The sequence below is a fragment of the Osmerus mordax genome, chromosome 26 (assembly GCF_038355195.1).
Source record: "Osmerus mordax isolate fOsmMor3 chromosome 26, fOsmMor3.pri, whole genome shotgun sequence".
NCBI lineage: Eukaryota > Metazoa > Chordata > Actinopteri > Osmeriformes > Osmeridae > Osmerus > Osmerus mordax.
Genome location: NC_090075.1, coordinates 3,894,753 through 3,920,863, shown reverse-complemented (window position 1 = coordinate 3,920,863; position 26,111 = coordinate 3,894,753). Strand labels below are relative to the sequence as shown.

Below are 26,111 nucleotides of genomic sequence, written 5' to 3'. Positions count from 1 at the left end.
GGAGGGTTATTGCTTTGTGGAGTGGCTGATGACTAACTTTCATAACATTTGGTCTATTAATTTAACTGATTTAACTACTTGTACTCGCTGTAAATTATATTATTGTTGCTTGCTTTCCTACAGGTACACTCTTGCACTTTTGAGGTTCTTGTTGTTTAATTTGCAATTTGTTTGACTACATGCTCTTATGTTTCTTCCTATAGGCAGTTATTTGCTTTTCACAATGTATGCTTCATGTTTTGGTTACCCGCAATGTTTTGGAGGCTATCTCATTGTTTATGATCATTGACCTATGCACTTTTGTAAAGCTCTCTCTTGGAAGTCGCTTTGGATAAGTGTCTGCTAAATGAATATATGTAAATGTAAATATTACAAAGTCGTCATTAATAAGTTGATAATCAACCAAAGAGAAGATGTGGAATATTCTCATTGGTAGTGAGTGTGATATGATTACTTGAACAGACGGCACTGCTCTTTACACTAGTGAATGATGCCAAAAAACTGCCAAGTCACCTCATAATTTGCTACAATCAGCAATACTGGACGACTTCATCCATTATTTATTCTCTATTGGGGATTTACAAATGTAGTAAAAGTGTGTGATGTGACAATTCTAAACAACCGTGCTTTCATAACTACTTTCACTCATTCCAGCACATGATGTCCAGCTGAATTAAGGTGTGTTATTGTGGTGTGCTTATGGACATGACGCATGTAGTCAAAGTAGGGATGATGTCTCCACATCAGTGTGTCACATGTTCTTCTATTATCTGATTTTAGAGCTATTGGAGTAGTCAGGAAAATAAATCTTGGTTATGTGCTCATACCTTTTTATTCAAAGCGCAACCAAATGGCTCTAACTAACAATGAAGCAGATTCCATAACCAGAGTGCATTTAGAAGAACCGTCCAAAACTCACTTTCCATATTCCTGCATTAATGTCTGTTTGCTTGATTTGTTCCTAAAGCTTTGCAAAAATTAAAATTACATGTCAACCGTCAAACAAGAAGAACATGTCTGGTATACATATAGAAGCTATAATGAATATTGATCTGATATGGAGGATGTGATGTTACATATTACAGTGGTTGTATAACATTTGTAACTAGAAAGTGCATTTCCTGCAAAACATCCGTTGGAATGCTGAAAGCTGAAATGAATTTCAAAGTCACACAAAAGAGGCAGTGTGGAAGCTCAACTGCATCATCTAACAAAGCTAAAATACAATGCGGGAGAAGCTGAAAGCTGAATTGTTAAACTGTAGAAGTAGTAGAAAAAGTAGTCGTAACAAGAATATTAGTTTTAATAGCTGAAATTATAGTTGGGATAGTAATAGCAGTAGCAGATACAGTAGTATCAGTGGCGTAGTAGAATAAAACAGTTCCAAAGTTTGCACAGACAAGGAATTTGCTTTGGCAGGAAGGTGCATACAATAAACATATAGGAACCTAAAATTTTAATATGTGGACTATCTATACTAAGGGTACATAAACTAGCAGTATTAAGTGGACTTAGAATTAAATAAAATATACAATAAAATAAAATATAAGTTGCCGTATTTCCTATCCCCCTCCCATTTCTCCTCCATTGGAGGAAAAATGGGAGGGGGAGGTTGCGACGGAAAGTTACAAGAGGTGGGGAGGAAGGAGGAGTTTGGGGGAGAGAGAAAGAGAACTGGATAAAGACGTGGTCAAGAGAGGGGTTACAGAGGTTAAGTCAGTGATACAGTTACGTGTCAGGATGAGGTTCAGCTGTTTTCCTGCCTTGTGGGTCGCCGGTGTGTTCCGCAGCGTCAGGTCAAAGGAAGTCAGAAGAGACATGAAGTAGACGACCTGCGTTCCTTCGAGGTGGATGTTGAAGTCCCCAAGGATTATCAGCGGGGTTCCATCATCTGGGAGGACGCTGAAGAGCATGTCCAGCTCTTCCACAAAGTCGGCTAGCGGCCCTGGTGGGTGATAGAGGACAACTAAGAATGCTTTGATAGGATCAGTTAGCATCACATAATTCAATGATTTGGCAGTGACAGAGAGTGGGTGGATGTGTATTAAATACAGTCAGGTCCATAAGTATTTGGACATTGACACAATTTATCATTTTGGCTCTGTATACCACCACAATGGATTTGAAATGAAACAATCAAGATGTGCTTTAAGTGCAGACTTTCAGCTTTAATTTCAGGGTATTTACATCCAAATCAGGTGAACAGTGTAGGAATTACAATACATTTTATATGTGGCCCCCCCCTTTAAGGGACCAAAAGTAATTGGACAATTGGCTGCTCAGCTGTTCCATGGCCAGGTGTATGTTATTCCCTCATAAAGGGAGTTCGTTATTTCATTGACAAGGAGCAGATAAAAGGTCTAGAGTTCATTTCAAGTATGGTATTTGTGTTTGGAATCTGTTGCTGTCAACTCTCAATATGAAGTCCAAAGAGCTGTCACCATCAGTGAAGCAAGCCAACGTTAGGTTTGTTTTGATTTTTCAGCCTATCAGAGAGATAGCAAAAACATTAGGTGTGGCCAAATCAACTGTTTGGTACATTCTTAAAAAGATAGAACGCACTGGTGAGCTCAGCAACACCAAAAGACCCAGAAGACCACGGAAAACAACTGTGGTGGATGACAGAAGAATTCTTTCCCTGGTGAAGAAAAACCCCTTCACAAAAGTTGGCCAGATCAAGAACACTCTCCAGGAGGTAGGCGTATCTGTGTCAAAGTCAACAATTAAGAGAAGACTTCAGAGTAAATACAGAGGGTTCACCACAAGATGTAAACCATTGGTGAGTCTCAAAAACAGGAAGACCAGATTAGAGTTTGCCAAAAAACATCTAAAAGAGCCTGTACAGTTCTGGAACAACATCCTATGGACAGATGAGACCAAGATCAACTTGTACCAGAATGATGGGAAGGAACTGCTCATGATCCAAAGCATACCACCTCATCAGTGAAGCTTGGTGGAGGTAGTGTTATGGCGTGGGCATGTATGGCTGCCAATGGAACTGGTTCCCTTGTATTTATCGATGATGTGACTGCTGACAAAAGCAGTAGGATGAATTCTGAAGTGTTTCGGGCAATATTATCTGCTCAGATTCAGCCAAATGCTTCAGAACTCATAGGACGGCGCTTCACAGTGCAGATGGACAATGACCCGAAGCATACTGCGAAAGCAACCAAAGACTTTTTTAAGGCAAAGAAGTGGAATGTTCTGCAATGGCCAAGTCAATCACCTGACCTAAATCCAATTGAGCATGCATTTCACTTGCTAAAGACAAAACTGAAGGGAAAATGCCCCAAGAACAAGCAGGAACTGAAGACAGTTGCAGTAGAGGCCTGGCAGAGCATCACCAGGGACAAAACCCAGCGTCTGGTGATGTCTATGGGTTCCAGACTTCAGGCTGTCATTGACTGCAAAGGATTTGCAACCAAGTATTAAAAGTGACAATTAGATTTATGATTATGTTAGTTTGTCCAATTATTTTTGGTCCCTTAAAAAGGGGGGGGGCAAAATTTGTTGTAATTCCTACACCGTTCACCTGATTTGGATGTAAATACCCTGAAATTAAAGATGAAAGTCTGCACTTAAAGCACATCTTGATTGTTTCATTTCAAATCCATTGTGGTGGTATACAGAGCCAAAATTATGAAAATTGTGTCAATGTCCAAATACTTATGGACCTAACTGTATATAAATATGTATAGAGAAGCAAACCTGTTCCACCACCTTGCCCGGTTGAGCGGGGTGAGTGAGAGAACGAGTGGTCGACGGAGAGAGCAGCTGGAGTTGCATTGTTCTCTGGGTGGATCCATGTCTGTCAATGCCAGGGCGTAAAGAGAAGGATGGGATGCAAATGCAGGGATCAAGTCTGCCTTGTTCACAGCAGACTGGCAGTTCCAGAGCCCTATAGAAAGAGAGAGAGCAGGTGGAGAATATCTGGATAGGTAGCTAAGGTTAGAAGTGGACCGTATATACTTTGTGACATATCTACCTCTGCGAGTGGTGTAATGAACGGGAACGCTGAAGAAACACATGCTAGCTATGAACATGTTCTAGGTAAAATAGAATACAAATAGGGTGATACTTATCAGAAGAGGTGATCCGGCCTCGTCGGCCATCCTCGGTGGACTCCCGCAGGTAGGTCTTTGTTCGTTGTTTGTACACATTCACTCTGGGAAGCATGAGTACTAGCCATTGTTAAGCAGTCCTGCTTATTTACATTTAGTCATTTAGCAGACGCTCTTATCCAGAGCGACTTACAGTAAGTACAGGGACATTCCCCCGAGGCAAGTAGGGTGAAGTGCCTTGCCCAAGGACACAACGTCAGTTGGCATGACCGGGAATCGAACTGGCAACCTTTGGATTACTAGCCCGATTCCCTAACCGCTCAGCCATCTGACTCCCTTATTTCAACATTTTGCACCTGTTTATCAAAGCTTTGAACATTTGACGGCAAATTTTGAGTAGATGCTTTTTGAATAAGTATACCACACGCCTAATACTAGAAAATAATTAAAATGTTGATGTTTGTAATTTGTATATATCCGTTAAATTTGACACCTTTAGGTACTCATACTTTTAATATCAAAAAACATAACTTTCAATTAACAAAAATAAACATGAACACGCGTGTAAAAAACTCAAACCTTTGTTTTGAAAATCCCTCAGGATACATCCTAACTTTTCTTTTTTTTTTTTTTGTTCTCCACCTTCAGGGACTCAAACCCTTTGTAAACACTCAGCTGATTACCTCACTAGTATACTTTTCTCGGGACTTAGAATCACGTGTAGGCCACGTTAATAAATAAGAACTGTTATGACCACCAAAGCCAATACAATTTCTCAAACTATCACTAACCCAACATATTCTAATCCTTTTAGGGTCTCAAAAAGACACAACACGATATCACATGTGAATTTATCTCCCTCTGTGTGTTCGTCAACAACACTACCTCTATGTGTGTCCGTCGACACACTTCTGCAGATGTTTTTTACGACTTTCACGTAAAAGATAGGTTCAACAACCTTACCTTATTAATTAGTACGACTTTACACGTACAGGACACAGTTTTACCTCTGCCCAATCACTTACTTAACCCTTGTGTTATCTTCGGGTCATTCTGACCCATCAGTCATTGTGACCCACCTTCGTATTGCGACAAATTTACCTCATACAAAAACAAAGTGAAGCATTTTCAAACAAAGTGAAGCATTTTCTTTTAACTTGACGCTGTTTATTTGACAAGAACTGCTCAAAAATGATGGCATCCGCAACTCTTGGGTGCATACCTCTATATTCTCGTCTCTCTGTCTTGGTTCCAGACTATGTGATTCTACATGCAGCTGAGACTTTCCCACAGAGAGACGGCTTCTGGAAAGACTTGAACTCAAACCAGTTGGATCAGTCCGTATATGAGGAAAGACATCTTCGTTACATACGTCAACTAGGGAAGGTAGGCATTGACAGTTGCTGCCTCTCAAACGTCTAAATGTGGAGGGCTTTAACCGAATTATTGACAATAGTCTAAAAAACACATTTAGACAATTCAATATCACACAGTGACCAAAAAGAATATCTCACCGGTTGTTTGAGGATCCCGCGTCAGCAAAAGCGCAACAAGCCAGGCCCCCCCCAAATCGGCCCCACCTTCTCCGACAATTTGGACGGAGGTATGAGCGGCTTACGCCGGATTGATCAGATCACCTTTTCTAAGGGAGTGTCCGTTGAACGCTGAGCAAAACGAGGATGCCCGTGCTGGCCACCAAGATGTAATGGTGGAAATTCAAGTGGCACTGTGTAGATCTGAGTAGTCAAGAGATGTGGTTTTAATACAATTTATTTAGATTATACAATTACGTAATATTAAACAAAGCTTCGCTGATCAGTCATTACGAAGGACGTGCTAACCACAGTTCGTTCGCAAGAGTGATGAAGAACAATCATAAAGCTTGTGCTTTTATACACTTAAAACAGATGTCCTAATAAATGATAAATTCATCAATGCAGTGGTCTCTGTGATTGGCTAACACTGGTCAGTGACAGTTAAGACAATATAACCCCCCAGGTCAAGATACCAAAGTCTTTTGATGTCACGGCTCTTTCTCTAAATGAGGATAGTAAAGATACCCTTAATGAAACACAAACATGACACAGGACACAATCTCCTTGGCCAAAAGGTCAGAGCTGCTAGATCAACTGATCCATCTACCCTTCTCCCTTTAAACCACAGAACTCAAACATCCCCCAACCTCCGTGCCCCTAGCTTCTCAATCAGGCATCATAAACCATAAACACCTTAAGACCAACTGCAACATCCATTTGTTTAAACACAACCTCAGTCTATTAAAAATACACTCTTAGTAACTATATAAAAAAAATGCCATCAGTGTCCAGAGGGAATTATTTTATAATCACGTCTCACAGCCTCACCTCGATGTTTCAACTGATAAAAATCTTTTTTCTTATTTCAGGGAAACAAAGGGATGAAAATGCCATCTCTTAACCTCAAATTAGTGGGTTTGCTTTTACTTGGAATTGTACTGAACTTGGTGCTTATCTTTAGTAAAAAGGCCAACCCTGCAGATGAGTCATCACATAACATGGCGATAAACACAAAGGAATCAATGAGTGACCAAATAACTAAGAAACCAGTCCGGGTGCAGTCAGACGCCATCACATCGTCACCTTGTCAGCGTAATGAATCTGCATCCAACGTGACAGGCTTTTCTTCACTTCCCGGCCACATCCAAGACTTCCTGTATTATCGTCACTGCCGCCATTTCCCCATGCTGCTTGACGTACCTGATAAATGTGGAGGTCCACAGAACTCTGCTGATGTCTTCCTTCTGCTGGTTATTAAGAGCTCGCCTTGGAACTATGACCGCAGGGAGGTTCTACGTAAAACCTGGGAAGAGGAGAGAATCCAGAATGGTGTGTGGGTGCGTCGACTCTTCATCTCAGGAACCACAAGCTCAGGATTTGAGAAGTCAAAGCTGAACAACTTACTGGAGTTGGAAAACAAAGAACATCATGACATCTTGCAATGGGACTTCAGTGACACCTTCTTCAATCTAACAGTGAAGCAAATTCTGTTTCTCGAGTGGATGGAGAGGAACTGCCCAAATGCTCGCTTCCTGCTGAACGGTGACGATGACATCTTCGCCAACACAGATAACATGGTGGAATACTTTCAAAGCCTCAAGGACAATGATGGAAGCAAGCATCTGTTTGCAGGTCATCTCATCGATTATCTTGGACCCGTCAGAGACCGAGGGAGCAAGTACTATGTGCCAGTTCAGGTACAAGAGTCAGAAACATACCCCCCCTATTGTGGAGGAGGGGGAATTCTCCTGTCAGGCTACACAGCTATGGTCATATACAAAATGTCTCAGTCAATAACCATATTGCCTATTGATGATGCTTACCTGGGGATGTGCCTGCAAAAGGCTGGTCTTGGCGTCAAGTCCCACATCGGTGTTCACTGTTTCGGACTGCACATCCCTTCTAAAAGGCTTGATGCCCATGACCCTTGTTTTTACAAGGAAATGATTTTGGTACACAGATTTGTAGTACATCAGATTTACATCATGTGGCATGCAGTACGTGACCCTAACCTGAAATGTGTCGGAAAGACTTTGACACTTTAGACGTGTTGATTTCCCAGGCGTCTCTCTTAGTGATGAATGATGAAACTTACCATATGTTTTGTCAACAATATTGTTACGCCCCAACTGTAGTGGCCCTATGGGGCGAACAACCTTTCCGCCACTGAACCAAAACAACTACTAAGAACACCTTTAAAAGTACCAAATCCATGGGATTTAATAATACAACATCATTTTACAACTATTAGACAAACATAGCAGAGCAACAAACTCCCAGGCTAAGAGGCAGCAAGACCAGCAGTCCCCAAGCTAGAATATAATATAATTTGCATATAGTGGTCAACTGACATCTGGCAAACTTCTACACCTGTGCCAGGACAGGGCTTCCATACATGAGGATCTATAATAGTTAAATCCTTCACATTTGGCCAAAAGAGATACTTTTGTAAAGTAACGAGAGTTTTTGTAAAGTAATTGTACAATTCTGATCTCTATTGGTGACATACAAATGTAGTAAAAGTGTGATGTGAGAATTCTAAACAACCGTGCTTTTATAACTACTTTCACTCATTCAAGGACATCATGTCCAACTGAATTAAGGTGTGTTATTGTGTTGTGCTTATGGACACAGTAAGGGTGTCACCAGGGCCTGACATAAAAAATGTTGCTCACCATCCACTGTGGCTAGTGGTTTTCCAAAGTTACTAGCCACTCAGCAATTTCACTAGCCACAATTTTGTTGTTGGGAAAGTTTTATTTGATCAAAGTTGACTACGGTTTGCTACGATTTACTTGAAGACTTACAATCCTTTCAAATGTAAATGACCATTGTAAACACCCAAAATCAAGACAACATAAAATGTATGTGTCGCCAAATCTTCAGCTCTTATAAGTGTGTAAAGCTCCTTTTGTATGAAAATATGCAACCGATTAAGACAAAGACAAAAAGAGTAGCTCATTGCATTTAACGGGGTGTAAAGATGTATAAAGATGTGTAACCCTTGTGCTGCCTTCGGGTCACATGACCCAAAAGTTCATAACGAACCATCGTTGTGTTAACCCAATTTCATCCAATACAAAAACAAATAAAAATAATTTTCTTTTAACCTTTGCAATGTGGGGGGTCTGAGACAGCCCAACGGTTAAAAGAAAATGCTTCACTTTGTTTTTGTATGCGGTAAAGTTGTTGCAATACGACGGTGGGTCACAATGACTGATGGGTCAGAATGATCCGAAGATAACACAAGGGTTAAAAACCTAAATGACTTCGGAGTTGGTTTTTGTGTGTTTTCTTTTTTGTATGTAGAAATTAGAGCAGATATTTTGTGAAGTGCCCTCTACAAGACTAATACATTTTTATATATTATTTTTAAGATTGTTTTTGTAGTGTGAAAGAATGAGTGACCACTAAGGGGTCTTATGGTAATGACTGTACACTGACAAAGAAATATTAAATGTTATGTTGGATAACTCCTCGGGGTAACCAGGAATCCCTGTTGCATGTAGTCAAAGTAGGGATGATGTCTCCACATCAGTGTGTCAAATGTTCTTCTATTATCTGATTTTAAAGCTATTTGAGTAGTCAGAAAAAATCAATCTTGGTTAATTGCTCATACCTTTTTATTCAAAGCGCAACCAAATAGCTCTATTCCATAACCAGAGTGCATTTAGAAGATCCGTCCAAAACTCACTTTCCATATTCCTGCATTTATGTCAGTTTGCTTGATTTGTTCCTCAAGCTTTGCAAAAATTAAATTACATGTCAACCGTCAAACAAGAAGAACATGTCTGGTATACATATAGAAGCTATGATGAATATTGATCTGATATTGAGGATGTGATTACAGTGGTTGTATAACATTTGTAATAATTGCTTTGGTTCCTATGATGTGGTCTAAGCCTGTGTTGTCATCAATATTCAATGCCATGCAGATCAATGCAAGGATTCTTTTCACAATTTTTTCACCCTTTTCTTTCCTCCTGAGTTATGTTCTCAATCTCTTCTGACAGGGTAGCGAAAGAAGATCTCTCCTCTGATTGGTAGGCCCAGCATCGCATCATTAAACTGTAAACCTGCAGTAACACAATGTAAATCATAGTAGTACATTGTTAGCTAAGGATACACAAATAACTTTGAATGTATTCTTCATCTGTCATATAAACTGATTAAGGAAATAAATAAAAAAGCATTTTTACGGTATACGTTAGTTGTAATAATTTCTCTGTTTTGGATGAGAAAGGGTTGATTGTCTGGGGTTCTTACCCTCGGAGGGCAGTGAGATGGGGCTGGTAACCTCCAGTTGTCCTTGAGGATATTGACCACATGTACTGAGACAGAAGGGCTCTGCATGTCGTTTCCTATACGCTGCAGGTAAAGCTAGGCAAGCGTGAAAAGAAGAAAAACAAAATGTCACTGCTGAACTGAACGCAACGGACTTGAAAGACATGTACTATGATGTCTATAGGAGGTATGATATTGATTTGAGATTCTATCGATTTCTAGCAGGGGTTATCTTATGACAGCTGGTATCTTCGGTGTCACATCACTTCAATGACTCACTTTCTTTGGGTTTTGAAGGTGTTCACAGTAGGAGAAGAGCTCGTGAAGAACCACTCCAAAACTCCAAACATCTGACATGTGGGAGAACTTTGACTCAACGATTGACTCTGGTGCATACCTGCAAAAGGTGATAACTAGCACTTAGCACTTTTTAAAAGACATCACTGCACTGCATTTAAAATCAAGATGGCAGTAAACTCTACTGTGGATTGTTGTAAACGGAACATTGCTGCTTTGTAAATTGTGGGTGTCAGATGGCTGAGCGGTTAGGGAATCGGGCTACTAATCAGAAGGTTGCCGGTTCGATTCCTTACCGTGCAAAATGAAGTTGTGTCCTTGGGCAAGGCACTTAACCCTACTTGCCTCAGGGGGAATGTCCCTGTTTTATTGTAAGTCGCTCTGGATAAGAGCATCTGCTAAATGACTAAATGTAAATGACCTGACATTAAATCACTGAAGGTGGACTAGTTATGCAATCCTTAAAAATGTTAGGCCTGGTTTCCCGGTTACAGATTGTCCTACATTTACATTTAGTCATTTAGCAGACGCTCTTATCCAGAGCGACTTACAGTAAGTACAGGGACATTCTCCCCGAGGCAAGTAGGGTGAAGTGCCTTGCCCAAGGACACAACGTCATTTGGTTGGCATAGCCGGGAATCGAACTAGCAACCTTCAGATTACTAGCCCGACTCCCTCACCGCTCAGCCATCTGACTCCCTTGGTACACAGATTTGTAGTACATCAGACAGATTGTCCTACACTATGAATCATTTTGGCAGACGTTATGCTCAGTCTATTTAGCCTGCCACGAGGCTTAATATGTGTTACACAACAGTTATTATATTTCTACAGAAAGCAGAAGTTCAATGTTTGGAGGTATTATTCAGCATTGGTACTGCTGTACTGTCGATTGCATGATATTCACCAGAAAATGGGACTTTCTCCTGGGTGTTTCACGCGATAGTACTCTTTGTCAAAGGGAATGATCTTGGTCAGTCCAAAATCAGCTATTTTGACAAGCGTCTCAGTAGCTACGAGAATGTTCCGGGCTGCCAGGTCCCGATGGACGTAACGCATGGTCTGCAAATACTCCAGTCCCTTCATGCACACACAACAACACACTAGCAATCACATTTCTATATGTGTCAGTGCATACAACATACAGTCTTCATAACGCAACAACTACACACTATCAGACAAAATTGCTACTCTGTTGAAATGTAATAACTTAGGGTTAGTGGGTGAAGATTGCCATGGTTAATATATTTTTGAGGACACAATGATTAAGAATTTGCTTCATACTTTACAAATCTGAGATGCAAAAAGCAACATCCGGCAGGTGTTAATATTTTGCCGGTTCTTGTCCAGGTAGCCAATCAGACTACCGTTTGGCAGGAACTCCATTACCAAGCTCATGCTGAGGCGACCTAGATGGAGTTTTAGTCAAAAAATGACAGTAAAGTACTCTTAGTTTGTTGTTGTTCAACTGGAATTACCTGTACAACATATACATGAGCAAGCATACACAGTACATGTCCAAAACTATGCTTCTCTCTGTGTGTGTGTGTGTGTGTTACGGCCACATGTGTTGCGTTCTTTGTTTGTCACCTCCCTTGCTCCGCCCAGGTTGTGTTCCCCATGATTGCCAGATGAGATGCACCTGGCCAGGTGATCAAGCAGCAGATAAAGACTCCAGTTTCCTGCTGCAGGAGAGGCTTCTAGCTTGGGGACTGCTGGTCTTGCTGCCTCTTAGCCTGGGAGTTTGTTGCTCTGCTATGTTTGTCTAATAGTTGTGAAATGATGTTGTATTAATAAATCCCATGGATTTGGTACTTTTAAAGGTGTTCTTAGTAGTTGTTTTGGGTCAGTGGCGGAATGTTTGTTCTGCCCATAGAGCCACTAAAGTTGGGGCGTAACAATTGGGGGCTCGTCCGGGATTGAACATCCATGAGGTAGATGTTTGTAAGGTTTTGTGAGTAGCTAATGGCCTTTGTGTTGCGTAGTGGTCTTTTGTTAGATAATTTTTTGCTTCTTTAGTGCTTTTGACTGGTAGTCACCTCAGTGACCTGGAGTTTTGAGAGCATCCTACTTGGATAGCCGTCGGGCAGACAATAGCGTCTTGCCACTTTGTTATTTTGCCTTTTTTATTTTTGGTGGTATACCTGGACGTGGGTATGTTTTCTGGGTGTGGCATTAGGCTTTGTATTGGGTCTGCTACCTGCTTACAGAGCTTAACGTTTAAAGGAGCCTCCTGGGGCGCCACTGAAGACTAGCTAGGAACATTAGCCATCTTGGTAGACAGGTTGGGGTGCTTCTCTACAGGTTCAGTCCAGTCATTTGAACTATTCACAGCAACGGGTCTATCTTTGAGTGGCTTTCTATTTTTATATGGTCATTTTGTCTTGTGCAGCTGTAATTTTTGATATGGTATTGAGCAGTAACTTGTTGTGCGTGACCTTTGAGTTGTGGATACTGCACTTCACATTTGTTGGGTCACTGTTTGGTTGCAGCTTAGGTGTAAGTTGGCAACATTTTGTGTGTAGTGATGACTACTGTGACCCATTTGTGGGTTGTGGTTGTTGCAGTCCAAGTTTGGTTGGGCCACTTGTGTGTTGATGCTCTTACGTGTTTGAATTGCAGCTAATTAGTTGTGTTGTGACCTTTTTGTTTGTGGGATGTAGTCGCTCCAGAGATCAGTGGATCTTGGATTGGAAGGCCACACCCACTACATATATAGGTCACTGTGTTGCTGGTTTCTTGCATCCATCACGAAGACCACGTGGTGTCCATTTTGTGTTGTGGTAGTGGCAGTTCACTTCACTTGGGTCTTGTGTGTTGTTGTTGTTGGGATAACAGCAACTTTGTAGGTGGTCTACTTGTTGTGACCCTTGTTGGTTTGTGTCTGTTGCACTCCACTTTGTGTTGGTCGCCTGTGGTGCTGTGTATGGTTGTGGGTAAATGCAGTAACTTTGTTTGTTCACCTCATGGTAGTAGCCATTTTGTGTCTTGTGGGAGTGGGACCCACTTTGTATGGCTACGTATTTGTTTGGCTGCTATCCTTGAACCTAGTAGCAGCTGCATTGGCCCTTTTTGAATGAACTTTGACCTTGTTACCCTTTATTTGTCATAACGGCAAGCTTTTTGATTCCCCTCTGACTTTAAGTTAACACCTTTTTGTAAGAAGCAGTCCCTATTTTTGTTTCAGAGTACAATGATTAAACATTGGTCAGTGAACTTGTTAGTATTGTCGTATGTGACTCACTGTTTATTCATTGTTTTAAGGGTGGGGGTGTTACGGCCACATGTGTTGTGTTCTTTGTCACATCCCTTTTTCTGTAGTTCCGCCCAGGTTGTGTTCCCCATGATTACCAGATGAGATGCACCTGGCCAGGTGATCAAGCAGCAGATAAAGACTCCAGTTTCCTGCTGCAGGAGAGGCTTCTAGCTTGGGGACTGCTGGTCTTGCTGCCTCTTAGCCTGGGAGTTTGTTGCTCTGCTATGTTTGTCTTATAGTTGTGAAATGATGTTGTATTAATAAATCCCATGGATTTGGTACTTTTAAAGATGTTCTTAGTAGTTGTTTTGGGTCAGTGGCAGAATGTTTGTTCGCCCCATAGGGCCACTAAAGTCGGGGCGTAACTGTGTGTGTGTGTGTGTGTGTGTGTGTGCGTACCCATGCTGTAGCACACCCCCATGTACTTTACGATGTATTCACAGTGAAGGGAGCGAATGGTGTTAATCTCTTTCTGGAAGTCTTCCATGTTAGACTGCTTGTTGGGTTGCAGCTTTTTCACAGCAACCAGTTCGCCTGTGTTGTCTCCCAGAGGGTCATAGCGACACAGCTCAACGCTGCCAAAGTTTCCCTGAAAACCATACAGCAGGATGTAGATGTAGTATTTTTTTTACGTTTTGAGGAATAAAAATTGCAGGTATGCTGTGTGACCTGCTCCAGTTTGTCACTTTAAATGAGAAATGGTGCTCAATTGACCTATCTAGTAAAATAAAACCTGGTGTCCATCGTCGAAAGGGATTCCTTTAACCCTTGTGTTGCCTTCGGGTCACATGACCCAAAGGTTCATAACGAACCATCGTTGTTTTTACCCAATACAAAAACAAATAAAAATAATTTTCTTTTAACCTTCGCAATGTGGGGGGTCTGAGACAGCCCAACGGTTAAAAGAAAATGCTTCACTTTGTTTTTGTATGCGGTAAAGTTGTCGCAATACGACGGTGGGTCACAATGACTGATAGGTCAGAATGACCCGAAGATAACACAAGGGTTAAAGCCCTCCACATTTAGACGTTTGAGAGGCAGCAACTGTCAATGCCTACCTTCCCTAGTTGACGTATGTAACGAAGATGTCTTTCCTCATATACGGACTGATCCAACTGGTTTGAGTTCAAGTCTTTCCAGAAGCCGTCTCTCTGTGGGAAAGTCTCAGCTGCATGTAGAATCACATAGTCTGGAACCAAGACAGAGAGACAAGAATATAGAGGTATGCACCCAAGAGTTGCGGATGCCACCATTTTTTAGCAGTTCTTGTCAAATAAACAGCGTCAAATATAATGTCCTTCAAAATAATCAACTCAAATTAAATGTCCTTTAAAATAATCAACTCAAATTAAAATCGAACACACTGGATGAGATGAAGATATTGTTTTGTATTACGTTATGTTACATCTCTCCAGACGAACGCTGTATATTTTGTGTAAACAATTGAGTCAGAAAAAGCTCATCTTTGTAAGTGGGTGATACCTGACGTTATTAGACTGTTGAGCTGGCGTATGATGCTTCTGCAAGAAGGACGGAACTCGGGCTGGTAGGTCATGCACTGGCTGACCAGGTCAGCCAGCTCAGTCCACTGGGAGGGAGGCAGCTGCTGGTATTTCTTGTAAAACTGCAGCTTCTGAAAGAGGAAATGAAGAGTTTTACAAAGTCTTGGTTTAGTCAGTCATTTTGGTGGTTTTTCTTTACAGTTTAGTGTCATCGGAGCAAGGAAGAGGAAAAAGAGCGCCTGCCATTTCAAGGTCCCATCCCTGTAGTGGAGTCTCTCCGCAGTTGAATATCTCCCACAGTGTGGTGCCAAAGCTCCACTTATCACACTCCAGCTCTGGTCTCTCTGGTGTCTCCACCAGCTCAGGGGCTAGCCACGGGATCCTGTCCAGGATCACTATACACACACGCACAGGGAACACACACATGAAACACAGACGCAACACACATGCAAAGCACACACTTTATGTTCACTGAAAGCAGCAGTATCTGGGTGGAGCAGAGACTAACTTATCTGACATATCTAATTCATCTAAACAACAAAAGGGATTGTATAAATGACGGTGTGGGTGTTACCATGTCTGCCCAGCATTGCTACGTTGATCCCTGGGTCACTGAGCTTGATGAATGGGGAACTGCCTTGTGATGCATCCCCCTCTCTGGCCAGGAGCAGATTTTTGGCACAGATGTTTCCATGAACAATGTTTTTCTCCTCCTATGTGGTCACAAATGTAAAAAGTTTTTATTCAGATCACTGAGCAAGAGATAACTAACTGCCGATGACACGGTGGACATCTATTGACCACTTACACAATATTATGGTTGATATAAAATGGCATGACTAGATATTGTATTAGCTATGATCATATATTAGCTATGATCATACTAAGTTTAAAGGTAAAATCTTACCATAAAGTTAAGTGCAGAGGCTAGTTGTTTAACTATGTCAAGTTTCCAGCTGACCGACACTGATTTTTCCCGTTTCAAATAAAGGTCAAGTGGTCCATACTTGACAAACTCCTGCACCATGATATCTATAAGATGACACAACGAGAATACAAATATTTACTTTATTTTATCACATTATATTTACTTAAAATATTTACTAGAAAAAAACGGTTTAATAAAAGTGTTTATGGTGCAGTTTCATGTGAGTTGCCCTAGCCAAACGTGTGTTTACAGTACACAAACACCCTGGGTACAGGGAGGTTCACTAACCACAGAAAAAGGAAAGACCTGACCCTATGTACACATGTCTCACCCTTGCCTCCCTGTAAATCCGGTTACATTGTTTAGGAGAATGGTCATTGTCACGTCAAGGAGGAACCACTTACTTTTGGATGAATGAACACTAATTCCATAGACCAGGAGAAAGTGCTTGTGGGAAATCTGGCTCATCACGCTGGCAGCTTCAAAGAAGGACTTTGAGGAGAAAATAAAGGAATCAGTACATTTACACCTAATCAATTCATTCAGGAACAGCTTTTTTTCGATCAGGAGTATGTGGTCTATAGACGAAACAAGTGAGAAAAATAAAATAAATTCAATCAAAGACTGAGCACAGAACTTTTCAATCAACTATAGAAGAATGGGCACATCTGGCCAAGTAATTTGTTTGTGTGAGTGCTTGGGTCTTTACAAAACGAGAAATACACACTAGCCATGTTTCAAGAACTAACAAGCTGATCTTACGGGGAGCCTGATGGAGATATACATACACCTTCCTACACCAAACTTGTCAAACATTTCTCTCATACTAAGGACCTACCTCCCAACAGTTTTTATAACTGACATCCAGCTCTTTCAGCAGAACATCAGCCACATGTTTCACCCCATTACAGAAGTCTGTCTTGGTGCCTCTGAAGATCCGGGTAAAGGACCCCTGGCCAAGACTCTCCACCTGAGGAATATTGTGAGATATTGACTACTTCCGAGAAACCTAGCGGGTATTAATTCCACTCAGGATATGATTAAAGGAAGCATGCAGTACAAAGAGAGAGATGCGACATTGGAACCACAGAGATCACTGCGTGCCTCTCAGAACATTCGTTTGAATCCCATCTGGTTTCCAAACACAGCGTGCAACCAAAGAAAATACTAAATAGCCACAACAAAGTGAATAATCAATCCTCTGTATTAAAAGCAACTTGCAGGAGTTACCAGAGCCAAGTCCGTGTATTTGATCATCTGAAACTGGATGTGACTGGGCTTGTTCCTCTGTGGGGCAGGTGACCCATGGGAGTCCATTGAGCTACCACTTCGCATGATGATCAGGTTGGTAAGCTCTGTACTCAAAACACACATTAAAAAACGATTTATTCGGAATGTTTCTTCAGTATTATGAACAGGTATAGGCCCCAACAGCATGTTTTGTAGTTGTTAAGAAACAGAAAAAAATCCTGTATGAGCTTAGACGCACCACATTAGCAGAATATTATCCAAATACTTAAATTAGTTATGTTGGATTGGGAATGCAAATGAATCGATGACAATTCTTTGCAACCATTTTTTTCTTGCCGTGCTGTACCTTTAGACTTAGGCGGACAGCAGCTTCCTAGCTTGACAGGGACTTCCCCCAGAAGCAGCTTGTTGCGTTGATAGAAGCCTGTGAGCTCTCTCAGACTGTGGAAGGACTTTTGGACACCTGGCAGACTGAAGTGCTCCTTCTTGGTGATGAGGCAGTCCTTGTAGTCCACTCCAAGAGGGTCCTGCACACACATCCATGGTTTGGGGTTTGGGACCACAGCGGTCGGTCACTTGACTCGCTGAAAAGTGGTTCGTCCTCCAGATAAATTGATGATTCATCAAAAAGGGTATAATGGTTACCTGTACACAGACGGAGAGGAAGTACTTGTCGTGGTCTTGAGGGCTGTGTCGGAGGAGGAACGTGCCTGGTCTTGCTCCTGCTCTTTTTAGCTTGTTTACAGCAAACTCTGACCTGGTTAAATCGACACGTATTAAACACATACGTTTCCCCTAAAAATATATTATATTTGGGTTTTATATTTGGGTTTCCTTGATGTTTTAAATGGCTCACGTGATTGGCCCATGGCAGTGGTTTTCAAAATCATCAAGATGAGTGGGCGGGGCAACATCTTGACAGAAGTAGTGGCTGGAATCTGTGGTCAGCCGGAAGTACCCATCAACCAGTGACACAAACGACAGGGCTTCTCTGAGAGATTGAAACTTGGTTTCCTAAAGGAAAAAAAAAGAAGTTATTTAATACCCAATAATAAATGAATAAACAAATAAAAAGAAACCGATCAAAGTCAGATTGCTCAATTACATTTACATGGACAAATGTGGCCCATTTGGGGGTCATCCATTCAAGCCAGAAAACATAGACTGAATATTTCAATGACAACGGATTAAACATTAAGTACGTCATTACAAATTATGAATTCAATCTTGAAATAATATTGTCAACAAACCAAGCATCTGTCATCTTCCCTGGTGACTGTTACCACTCTGCTGTCTCTGGATGTCTGCTCATGGAAATCTCTTGTAATGCTGATGTCAATAATTTCTTGGAAGTCACAAAAAGTCTTCCATTCCTAAGCAAAGGAGTGTCAACACATGTTATATTGATGGAAACACAAAAAGTGCCTTCCTAACCAGTGACGATCGATTCGTACCGGAACGCCAGCGGTAGTGTGACCGTCGCTGGTCTGAATGCCGCCCTCTCCAGAGACCAGCAGGAGGCTGAAGGTGGAGCCTTGGCTCTGCATCTGGGTGGTGCTGCCGGTCACTATGAAGGTCTCCGTCCACAAAGAGGGCTCCAGCCCAGCCAACTCTATCAGGTACTTCAGCTTCAGGCTGGACGCATCCACGGAACAACCTCCCAGCCTATTCAGGAAGCGCTTCAGAGTGCTGCGGGTCCAGTAGCGATACAGGCGGTTTCGCTTCTGGATGTTGGTCCGATGTGTCTCGGGGAGACATGACTTGTAACTGAAAAGGATTTAGCGTCGGGGCAATAAGAACAGCCGTTGTATGAGATTTTCTGATGAAATGGTCTGTTTTAAACATCTGCTTGAATGATCTTGTTGTTTGCAATGTCTTTTGGAGGTTACCTGACAGTTCTGCAGATCTCTCTTATGCTCAGGTGGTGTTCCTTGGACAGTCTCCACAGGTCCAGCACTGCCAGGCCAATACATTCGTCAGGCGTGACCCCTGCATGACCTTTCACAAAGTCACTACGAGACTGCATGTAAACAAAAATGGAGGAGGATAAACAGTTTAAAAGGCAGCAACAAATACCTTTGGTTGGTTCTGTCTTCCTTTGAAGATTCTAGAGCAACCAAGCATTCATATTAAATGTTTTTCCATTAAAATCAGACTTTATCCAAAGGTACATACAGGGGTTGGGACTGAACACTCTGCACGACATTGCAGGACGGAATATAGAAGCAGGATTTGAACCCATGGTATAGTGCACACAAGGCACATTACAAGAATGACGCCTCATCACAGTAAGCTACCCAGGAGTTATGTTATGTCGTAGAATTTCACCCCGTATATCATTTTATCACTCGCACACAAGCTGAATATGAAAGTAACCACTACGAGTTAAACTGTAGGCCTACCTGGGCAAAGAGATAATCAATGACACAGTAGTCAAGTACTGGACTGATCCTGCCTCTCATTAGACTGAAGCGATGAGATGTTTTTATCCCCTGGCCAAACCAGTTAGCAAAGAAAAACCTTGAGAAGAACAAGGAAATAACTCCACTCAAGTAAAAACATAACTGGGTGAGATTGCAAAACAATCCCTTTTGTTAGGTGCCAACACATTTCAAAAATCAATTTTTTTTCTTCATTAATCTCCATGACACCGTTTCACAAAACAGTGGAAAGTATTTGCCAAACTTGTTACCTACCTTACTCGATACTGAACCAAAGTCTTTTCCTCTGTGTTGAAAACATGCGTTGGAGGATACCAGAAAGAAAGATCAGAAGACGCCAAAGCAAACAGGCTTTGGTACACAGGCAGGATTCCTGATGAGACACATTTCACATTGACATTGATGAGAGTGATAACATAAAAAAATGAAAAACACTGTGTATACCACATCAGTGTGTACTAATGCAATTTGTTTTTAATACAGAAAGAAGTCCAAATACCAAACTCTCACCACATCGTTTTGCTGCCTGGATGCAGACACCTTCTGCAGACTCTTGGCCCGAGGATATGTGAATGGTTTGTCCTTCTTTTGTGGCAGGGAGAAAGTAGAGATGGACTTGTAATCCTGGGCCAAGGCTTGAGCTTGATCTCTGGCTGCCTTCCCTGTCTCTGTCTACCAGTGGTGCAGTCTCCTCCTCCGTGGCATCCATAACTACTAAAACGACACCTTTGGAGGGGGAGGGGGGGTGGAGGGGGGGGGGGGGTGGAGGAGGGGGGGGTGGAGGGGGGGGGGTGGAGGAGGGGGGGTGGTGGAGGAGGGGGGGGGGGGGTGGAGGAGGGGGGGGGGGGTGGAGGGGGTGGGGGGGTGGAGGGGGGGGGGGTGGAGGAGGGGGGGGGGCGGTGGAGGGGGGGCAAACAACATTTTGGACAAGGCATTTGGATTATTTTGTAGCAGGACCGAATTAAATGCAGCACACAACGTTTTGTCTTCTTTCCTAATTTTCTGAAAGTGTTATTACTGTAGAAAACTATTCTACCGTGCCTGCTATGTTGTATCTAAATGAACATGTATTAAGATGTAGTCACTAAATAAAGTTGGTTTGAAGTATGGTAGAATTTTTTTTTTTCTTCGTCAGGGACTGTTTTTGTCACATGATGTAGCCTACTATGATGTACTAAAGACTTGGTGAAAGAAACTAAATATTTGGGTTGAGAATGTGACTGAAACAATAGCAAACTTAATTTGCTACACTGTGTCTAATCTTTCTACGGTTTAGGGGTTCTCCGTTAAGTAAATATGGCTACGGTTCCTGTAGTCACACTCTGACTAATACTCTTATACATCCGGTGTTAAGTCTCACAGACACAAAGACTACAAACACTACTCAAAAAACGCTAACAAATCAACAGCAAAGTCAAAGAAAGAAGAAGTTTAACTAGTACGGTGTTTTAGAAAATTACACTTAAGACATGACATGAATTCTTCTTTACTGTAACTGTTATCACCTGATGATCAACACGTAGACCATTTCACTCAAAATCTACATCAAAAACCAATGTGTTTTACTCAACTCAACAAATTTAAAGTGAAAAGATATCAATTAAAAAGGTGAGTTGTCTAGAATGTGGCTGTTTGTTTACCTGTAGGTCCTTATTTTGATCACGTCGAAATGTTGTGTGTTTTGTTTGTTTGAAGCTCTCATATAGAGGGGGAAGGTTTCCTGTTTAAGACAGCCCACAAAAAGGAAACACGTCACTGTTTCTAATCCATGTTTGCATCTAGACATTTTTATTTCCCCTGCTGTTAAGTACAGAAGAAATGATCATCAAGAATGACAATCATTATACACAATGTGTAAAAGTTGAAGATATGTCTTACAAACGTGTTGAACTAAAATGAGGTTAAAAAAGTACACAACACCTCTTGGTACCCCCCCCCCCACCATGAAACCCAGCATTTATAAATACAAGGCAGATACTAAGCAACTATCCTCCACAGGGCCAGTGCAAATGATTTGAAACTTTTCTTTCACACAAATAAATACTGTGGCTGAATTCAGGGGGTTGGCCAACATCACTTCTTTTAGTTGGTGAGGAAGCAGAAACAACAGAGCTTCTGAGTTGTGGTTTCCTTTGAGTGGAGAGTTTGTAAAGGGTTAGGGTTAGTCAGCAGTGACATGCTACAACAGGGGTGGGTTCATATCCTCATGAGAGAGTGTTTTGCACATGGTTGACAAAAGAAAAAGACAACAACACTAACAATACAGGGCAGTTACAGTCAGGAGATGGTACTTTGACCTCATGAACTTATTCGCTAACTATTCCAAGGGAGGACGATTGATTTAACTTGCCTTTCAATTTTACAGTCAAAGAGCTTATTCGTATTCACGGTGGCACAGCTCAGAACGGAGCACTTATTCTGTCCTCCACGCCGACACGTTCAAAGGACCAGACGAACCGTTGCGTGCCAGCCCGCGCTTCAGCCCGAGGCAGCGAGCGACTAGGGAATACCGCGTTGAAAACGGCCCCATGCCACGAAGGACCCTTTCTCCCTTTTCATATTGCCTTTCGCCTCACTTCAAAGTAGATCTGTTAGCGTGGGTTGAGGGGTGAGCAAGGGCCTGTGAAGGTGGAGGGGGAGAGGTGGGGGGGCAAGCTGGGGGATGAGGTAGGGCTACAGTGAGACTAGTTGAGGCACTGAACTTCAAAATGGGGAACAGTGTTAACTTTGACTTTCCAGAAGGTTCCGCGGACAGCGAGTGATGTGTATGACTGACACTCAAGGTTCATAGGACCAGGAGACACGGGGGGAGGGACGTGACCTGTAAAGGGCTCAGACAGTCACGGTGAGTGATCTGTAAAGGGCTCAGACAGTCACGGTGAGTGATCTGTAAAGGGCTCAGACAGTCACGGTGAAGGTGTATGAATGTTAAGACATTCATTTCAACAGCAAGATTGGTATAAAAAAAAAGAAAATCTCAGCAGAAAAAAAAAATCATAGTTGCCATGCAGAGTACAGGCACTTCTAACAACTTTCTTAATAGCCAATGAAAGCCATAAACAGTTGCTATGGAGGACTAAAATAAGTGATCTTTGTGAGCCCTCAATGCTCAGTGGCCACCCGCCCGCAATAGACCACTTCTCTTGTGCCACAGTATTGATTCTGCGAGTCAGTACCTCCATTAGGAGATGAAGACATGGCGGCTCACAGCAGGATAGTTCCACTAGTGACATAAATCTGAATGTATCCATCTCTGAACTTCAGATTGACCATATTATGGGTTTATATTACCCAGAATCCAACTGTGTAGACATGTAGTCCATCTCTGGTGTTGACATTGAGTCTATCATCATCAATCCCCTCCTAAGCAGGCTGTCTGCAAATCCACCATCCACCATACACACCATTATCACTTGGGTGAAATGGTGTGTGCTGAGTGAATTCTGTCTGAACACAGAATGACGCGTGTGTAATTTTGTGTCTTGAAAGAAAATAAAATGTATTACGTTGTTGTTTTCTTGGAACAGCTGCCAGGGTTTCTACCTGGGCTGCAGGATATTGTCTTTAACAAGCCCCTGATGAATTAGCGGACATTAAAACAACTTAATCGGAAACCTCTCTCTCCTTTAAAATCTATGAGTATGTTTACGTTAACGGGAGATGAATGAAGAGCTGACATTTTGACAGGTATTTCTGGCAGTGTATTGATCTATTTACCCATCTTGGCTCTGTAGACAACCATCTGCCTAGAGGGATAGATAGAGAAGGAATAAAGATAGCAAAAAGAGATTGGATAGAGAGATGGACCGAGAGAGAAGAAAGAAGAACGACAAAGAAAGAGATAGAGAGAAAAAGAGAGAGGGAGAGAGAGAGACTGCGTTAAAGTAGTTCACAACTCCGATCAATGTCTCAAATGAAGAGAAATGGTATCATGACACGGGCAATCCTGGCACTTATGGCCCTAACAAGTGAAAAAAAACGCTACTGGCTTCCCATTGAGCCAAGAGTTTACCTTCACAAAAGGAGACATCAAAAGAGAGAAAAGGCGAGGGGGCATTTACATGTGTTACCATAGTAATGATGGGGTTAGAGCATCGCACATCCACTCCCCTTCCCAGGTTGTCATGAGAAGCTGAGGCTGGTTCTGTTCTGCAGGTGTTGGTATAGCTGTGGGAGGTGGGGAACACAATAACACATCCTCAAATGTGTGAACACACACGTACACACACACACTCCTTTTTCATTTCTTCCCAAGGGTATCTTCATATCAGTTGCAACTAAAGATAGCATAATCAAATAATACAGAGATTGATTAGTTAAAGTGTAAATTAATGTATTCGTTTTCCAACTGGAGCATGTTTTGTTCCAGTGTACCACTGTTGCTTGGGACGAGATTCCCCTCCCTCTCTCCCTCGCTACATAATGCTGCTATATACAGTATGAAGGTGCTAATGATTTGTTGATGAGGTAATCCTACAGATTTCCATTGAAGATGTGGTGCTGGACAACTGATCAACACATACATGATTAAAGAGCTGGCTACGCGCAAATCGAAATCTATGTAAGAGACACTGGAATTGCTTGATTGACTTGGTGGGAGTTGGTGGGATTGGAGAATAGGAGCATACAGTTACATTACATTTACATTACATTTACATTACATTTAGTCATTTAGCAGACGCTCTTATCCAGAGCGACTTAAAGTAAGTACAGGGACATTCCCCTGAGGCAAGTAGGGTGAAGTGCCTTGCCCAAGGACACAACGTCATTTTTGCACTGCCGGGAATTGAACCACCAACCTTCTGATTACTAGACCGATACCCTAACCGCTCAGCCACCTGACTCCCTGTTGGTTTTCAGAGGAGACATCCTGTACCTAAACGTCTCAGACATGTTTAGGCTTTCTCAAAGTAACACGTTTCAGTCCCAGTAACTGGCGTAGTCCCAAAAATTGACAAGTCAGTTCAAGTTGACTGTGTTTAAAAAAAAAATGTAAGGCATCACTTGTTCATAAATCCGTACATTGGCAGGGTATTCATCTACGTCCTGAGACCAGTCACGGACCTTTTATGAACAGCACCAATTAAAAACTCAGCCTTCAACCACCCCTTTTATCTCACGGCCATTAAAGTAACGAGCATCCACAATAACTCTAAGAGTCTTCTCGATGCATGTCTTTGAACTATTCAGAAGCATTCAGTCTATGTCTCGTCTGGTCACGTGTGCTGATGATTTGAAGTGCTGTTCAATTCTCCTTCGTTGGTACCTCTTCACCAAGATCCACAACAAGTTCTCAAAAGACTCGAGTTTACCAAGCTCTTAATACCCTTAATTATTATCGACCAAACAAACTCAGAACTCTCCCTGACTGCACTCTGTGCGCTCTCCTTTCGTGTTCAGGAACATGTAATTTACCCTCTCTCCCGCATCTGGCATTTCCGAGGACCTAACAGTCTTTCCATTAGAATCCATATTGTAAAGAAACAGCCTAAAAACATCTGTAACAGTGCTATCTGCTTTAGCCTCAGTAGCGTGGGCATGAGATGTCACTGCACAGCACCTATTTATTCCTATGTGTTCCGCAATCTTCCAGCAGCACTGCAGGTGATCGATATTTCTTTTTCTCTGTTCGACAAACACTCACATGCACTTCATGTAATTTAGGACTGATTATAGCACACAAAAATTGGTTCTTTCAGCCCTTTAAGGAAAATGGACACAAAAAACACAAATCCACAAAGGAATTGTGTTGCTTCTTTCGACGCTTCACAGCAGCAGGAAAACTAACTGTCCTGTCTTTGGAACTGTGCGTCGGCATATTCCGGAAGGTTCCGGGCCAGAACCTTGGCAGGAGGCCACACCCACCTGTTGGAGGCCCTCTGGCCTCTGATTGGCCAGGCGGGTTTATAGGACACACCTCTGTGTCCTGTGATCCTGAAGAGTTGTCTTTGGTGCAGCCTCGAGCACTATCTTGTCACAGGCTCTGCTCTTATCGTGGGAATGGAGGAGAGAGAGGTGGACAGGAGGGAGGAGGAGGAGGAGAGGGGATGAGGCAGGCTCTATGCCAGTCTTTTCAATGCCACTAGTAATCCCCACAGACCGAGGATGCTCAAGGTGGATCAGATTGTGTCTGCGCCTTCTTTCAATCTATTATTTTCTTTTGCTCTCTGGAACACACACACCACACACACACACCAATCCCTGTCAGGTCAGTCTTTCCTCATACCTGCTAACAATGATTAAAAAAAAAGAACTTTCACTTTCTCAGCAGGTGGTGCAGAACGAGTAAATGCTTAAAACACAACCAGTTCAAAACACCCCTAGCTATGCTATTCAAAATCGCCACTGCAATAGTCCATCCATCTCACTGTACATTTATGTCTATTCATGTTCATGCGCTCTGTGCAGTCTCTTTTGACCTATCCCCCTAGAAAAGAGATTGTATCTTAACTTCCGTTTCCAGAGAAACAAACATAAAGGGCGAGGCTAGAAATAGATGCCTCACTTGAGATAAAGCTTAAATGCGACCGTGTATGTGGATGCCAACTCGTCGAAA

At 42.2% G+C, this 26,111-nt stretch overlaps 1 protein-coding gene and 1 pseudogene across 1 annotated transcript; one reads left to right on the top strand and one right to left on the bottom strand.

Annotated features, from left to right (window-relative positions):
• Positions 1-6,477: 6,477 nt before the first annotated feature.
• LOC136935789 (N-acetyllactosaminide beta-1,3-N-acetylglucosaminyltransferase 3 pseudogene) lies at positions 6,478-7,641 on the top strand (annotated as a pseudogene).
• A 1,560-nt stretch (positions 7,642-9,201) lies between these two features.
• Positions 9,202-20,264, bottom strand: jak3 (Janus kinase 3 (a protein tyrosine kinase, leukocyte)). The gene is made up of 23 exons (XM_067229635.1): positions 20,066-20,264; positions 19,811-19,928; positions 19,517-19,634; positions 19,004-19,134; positions 18,569-18,881; positions 18,365-18,487; positions 17,971-18,128; positions 17,760-17,871; positions 17,461-17,641; positions 17,094-17,218; positions 16,702-16,833; positions 16,268-16,355; positions 15,843-15,967; positions 15,510-15,648; positions 15,179-15,330; positions 14,916-15,066; positions 14,492-14,622; positions 13,833-14,022; positions 11,462-11,586; positions 11,085-11,257; positions 10,160-10,277; positions 9,863-9,976; positions 9,202-9,672 (listed from the first exon to the last, which is right to left on the bottom strand). Exons 1-23 carry the CDS (start codon positions 20,262-20,264, stop codon positions 9,562-9,564), a joined length of 3,327 nt encoding a protein of 1,108 aa, XP_067085736.1. The 3' UTR covers positions 9,202-9,561.
• Between the last annotated feature and the right edge of the window lie 5,847 nt (positions 20,265-26,111).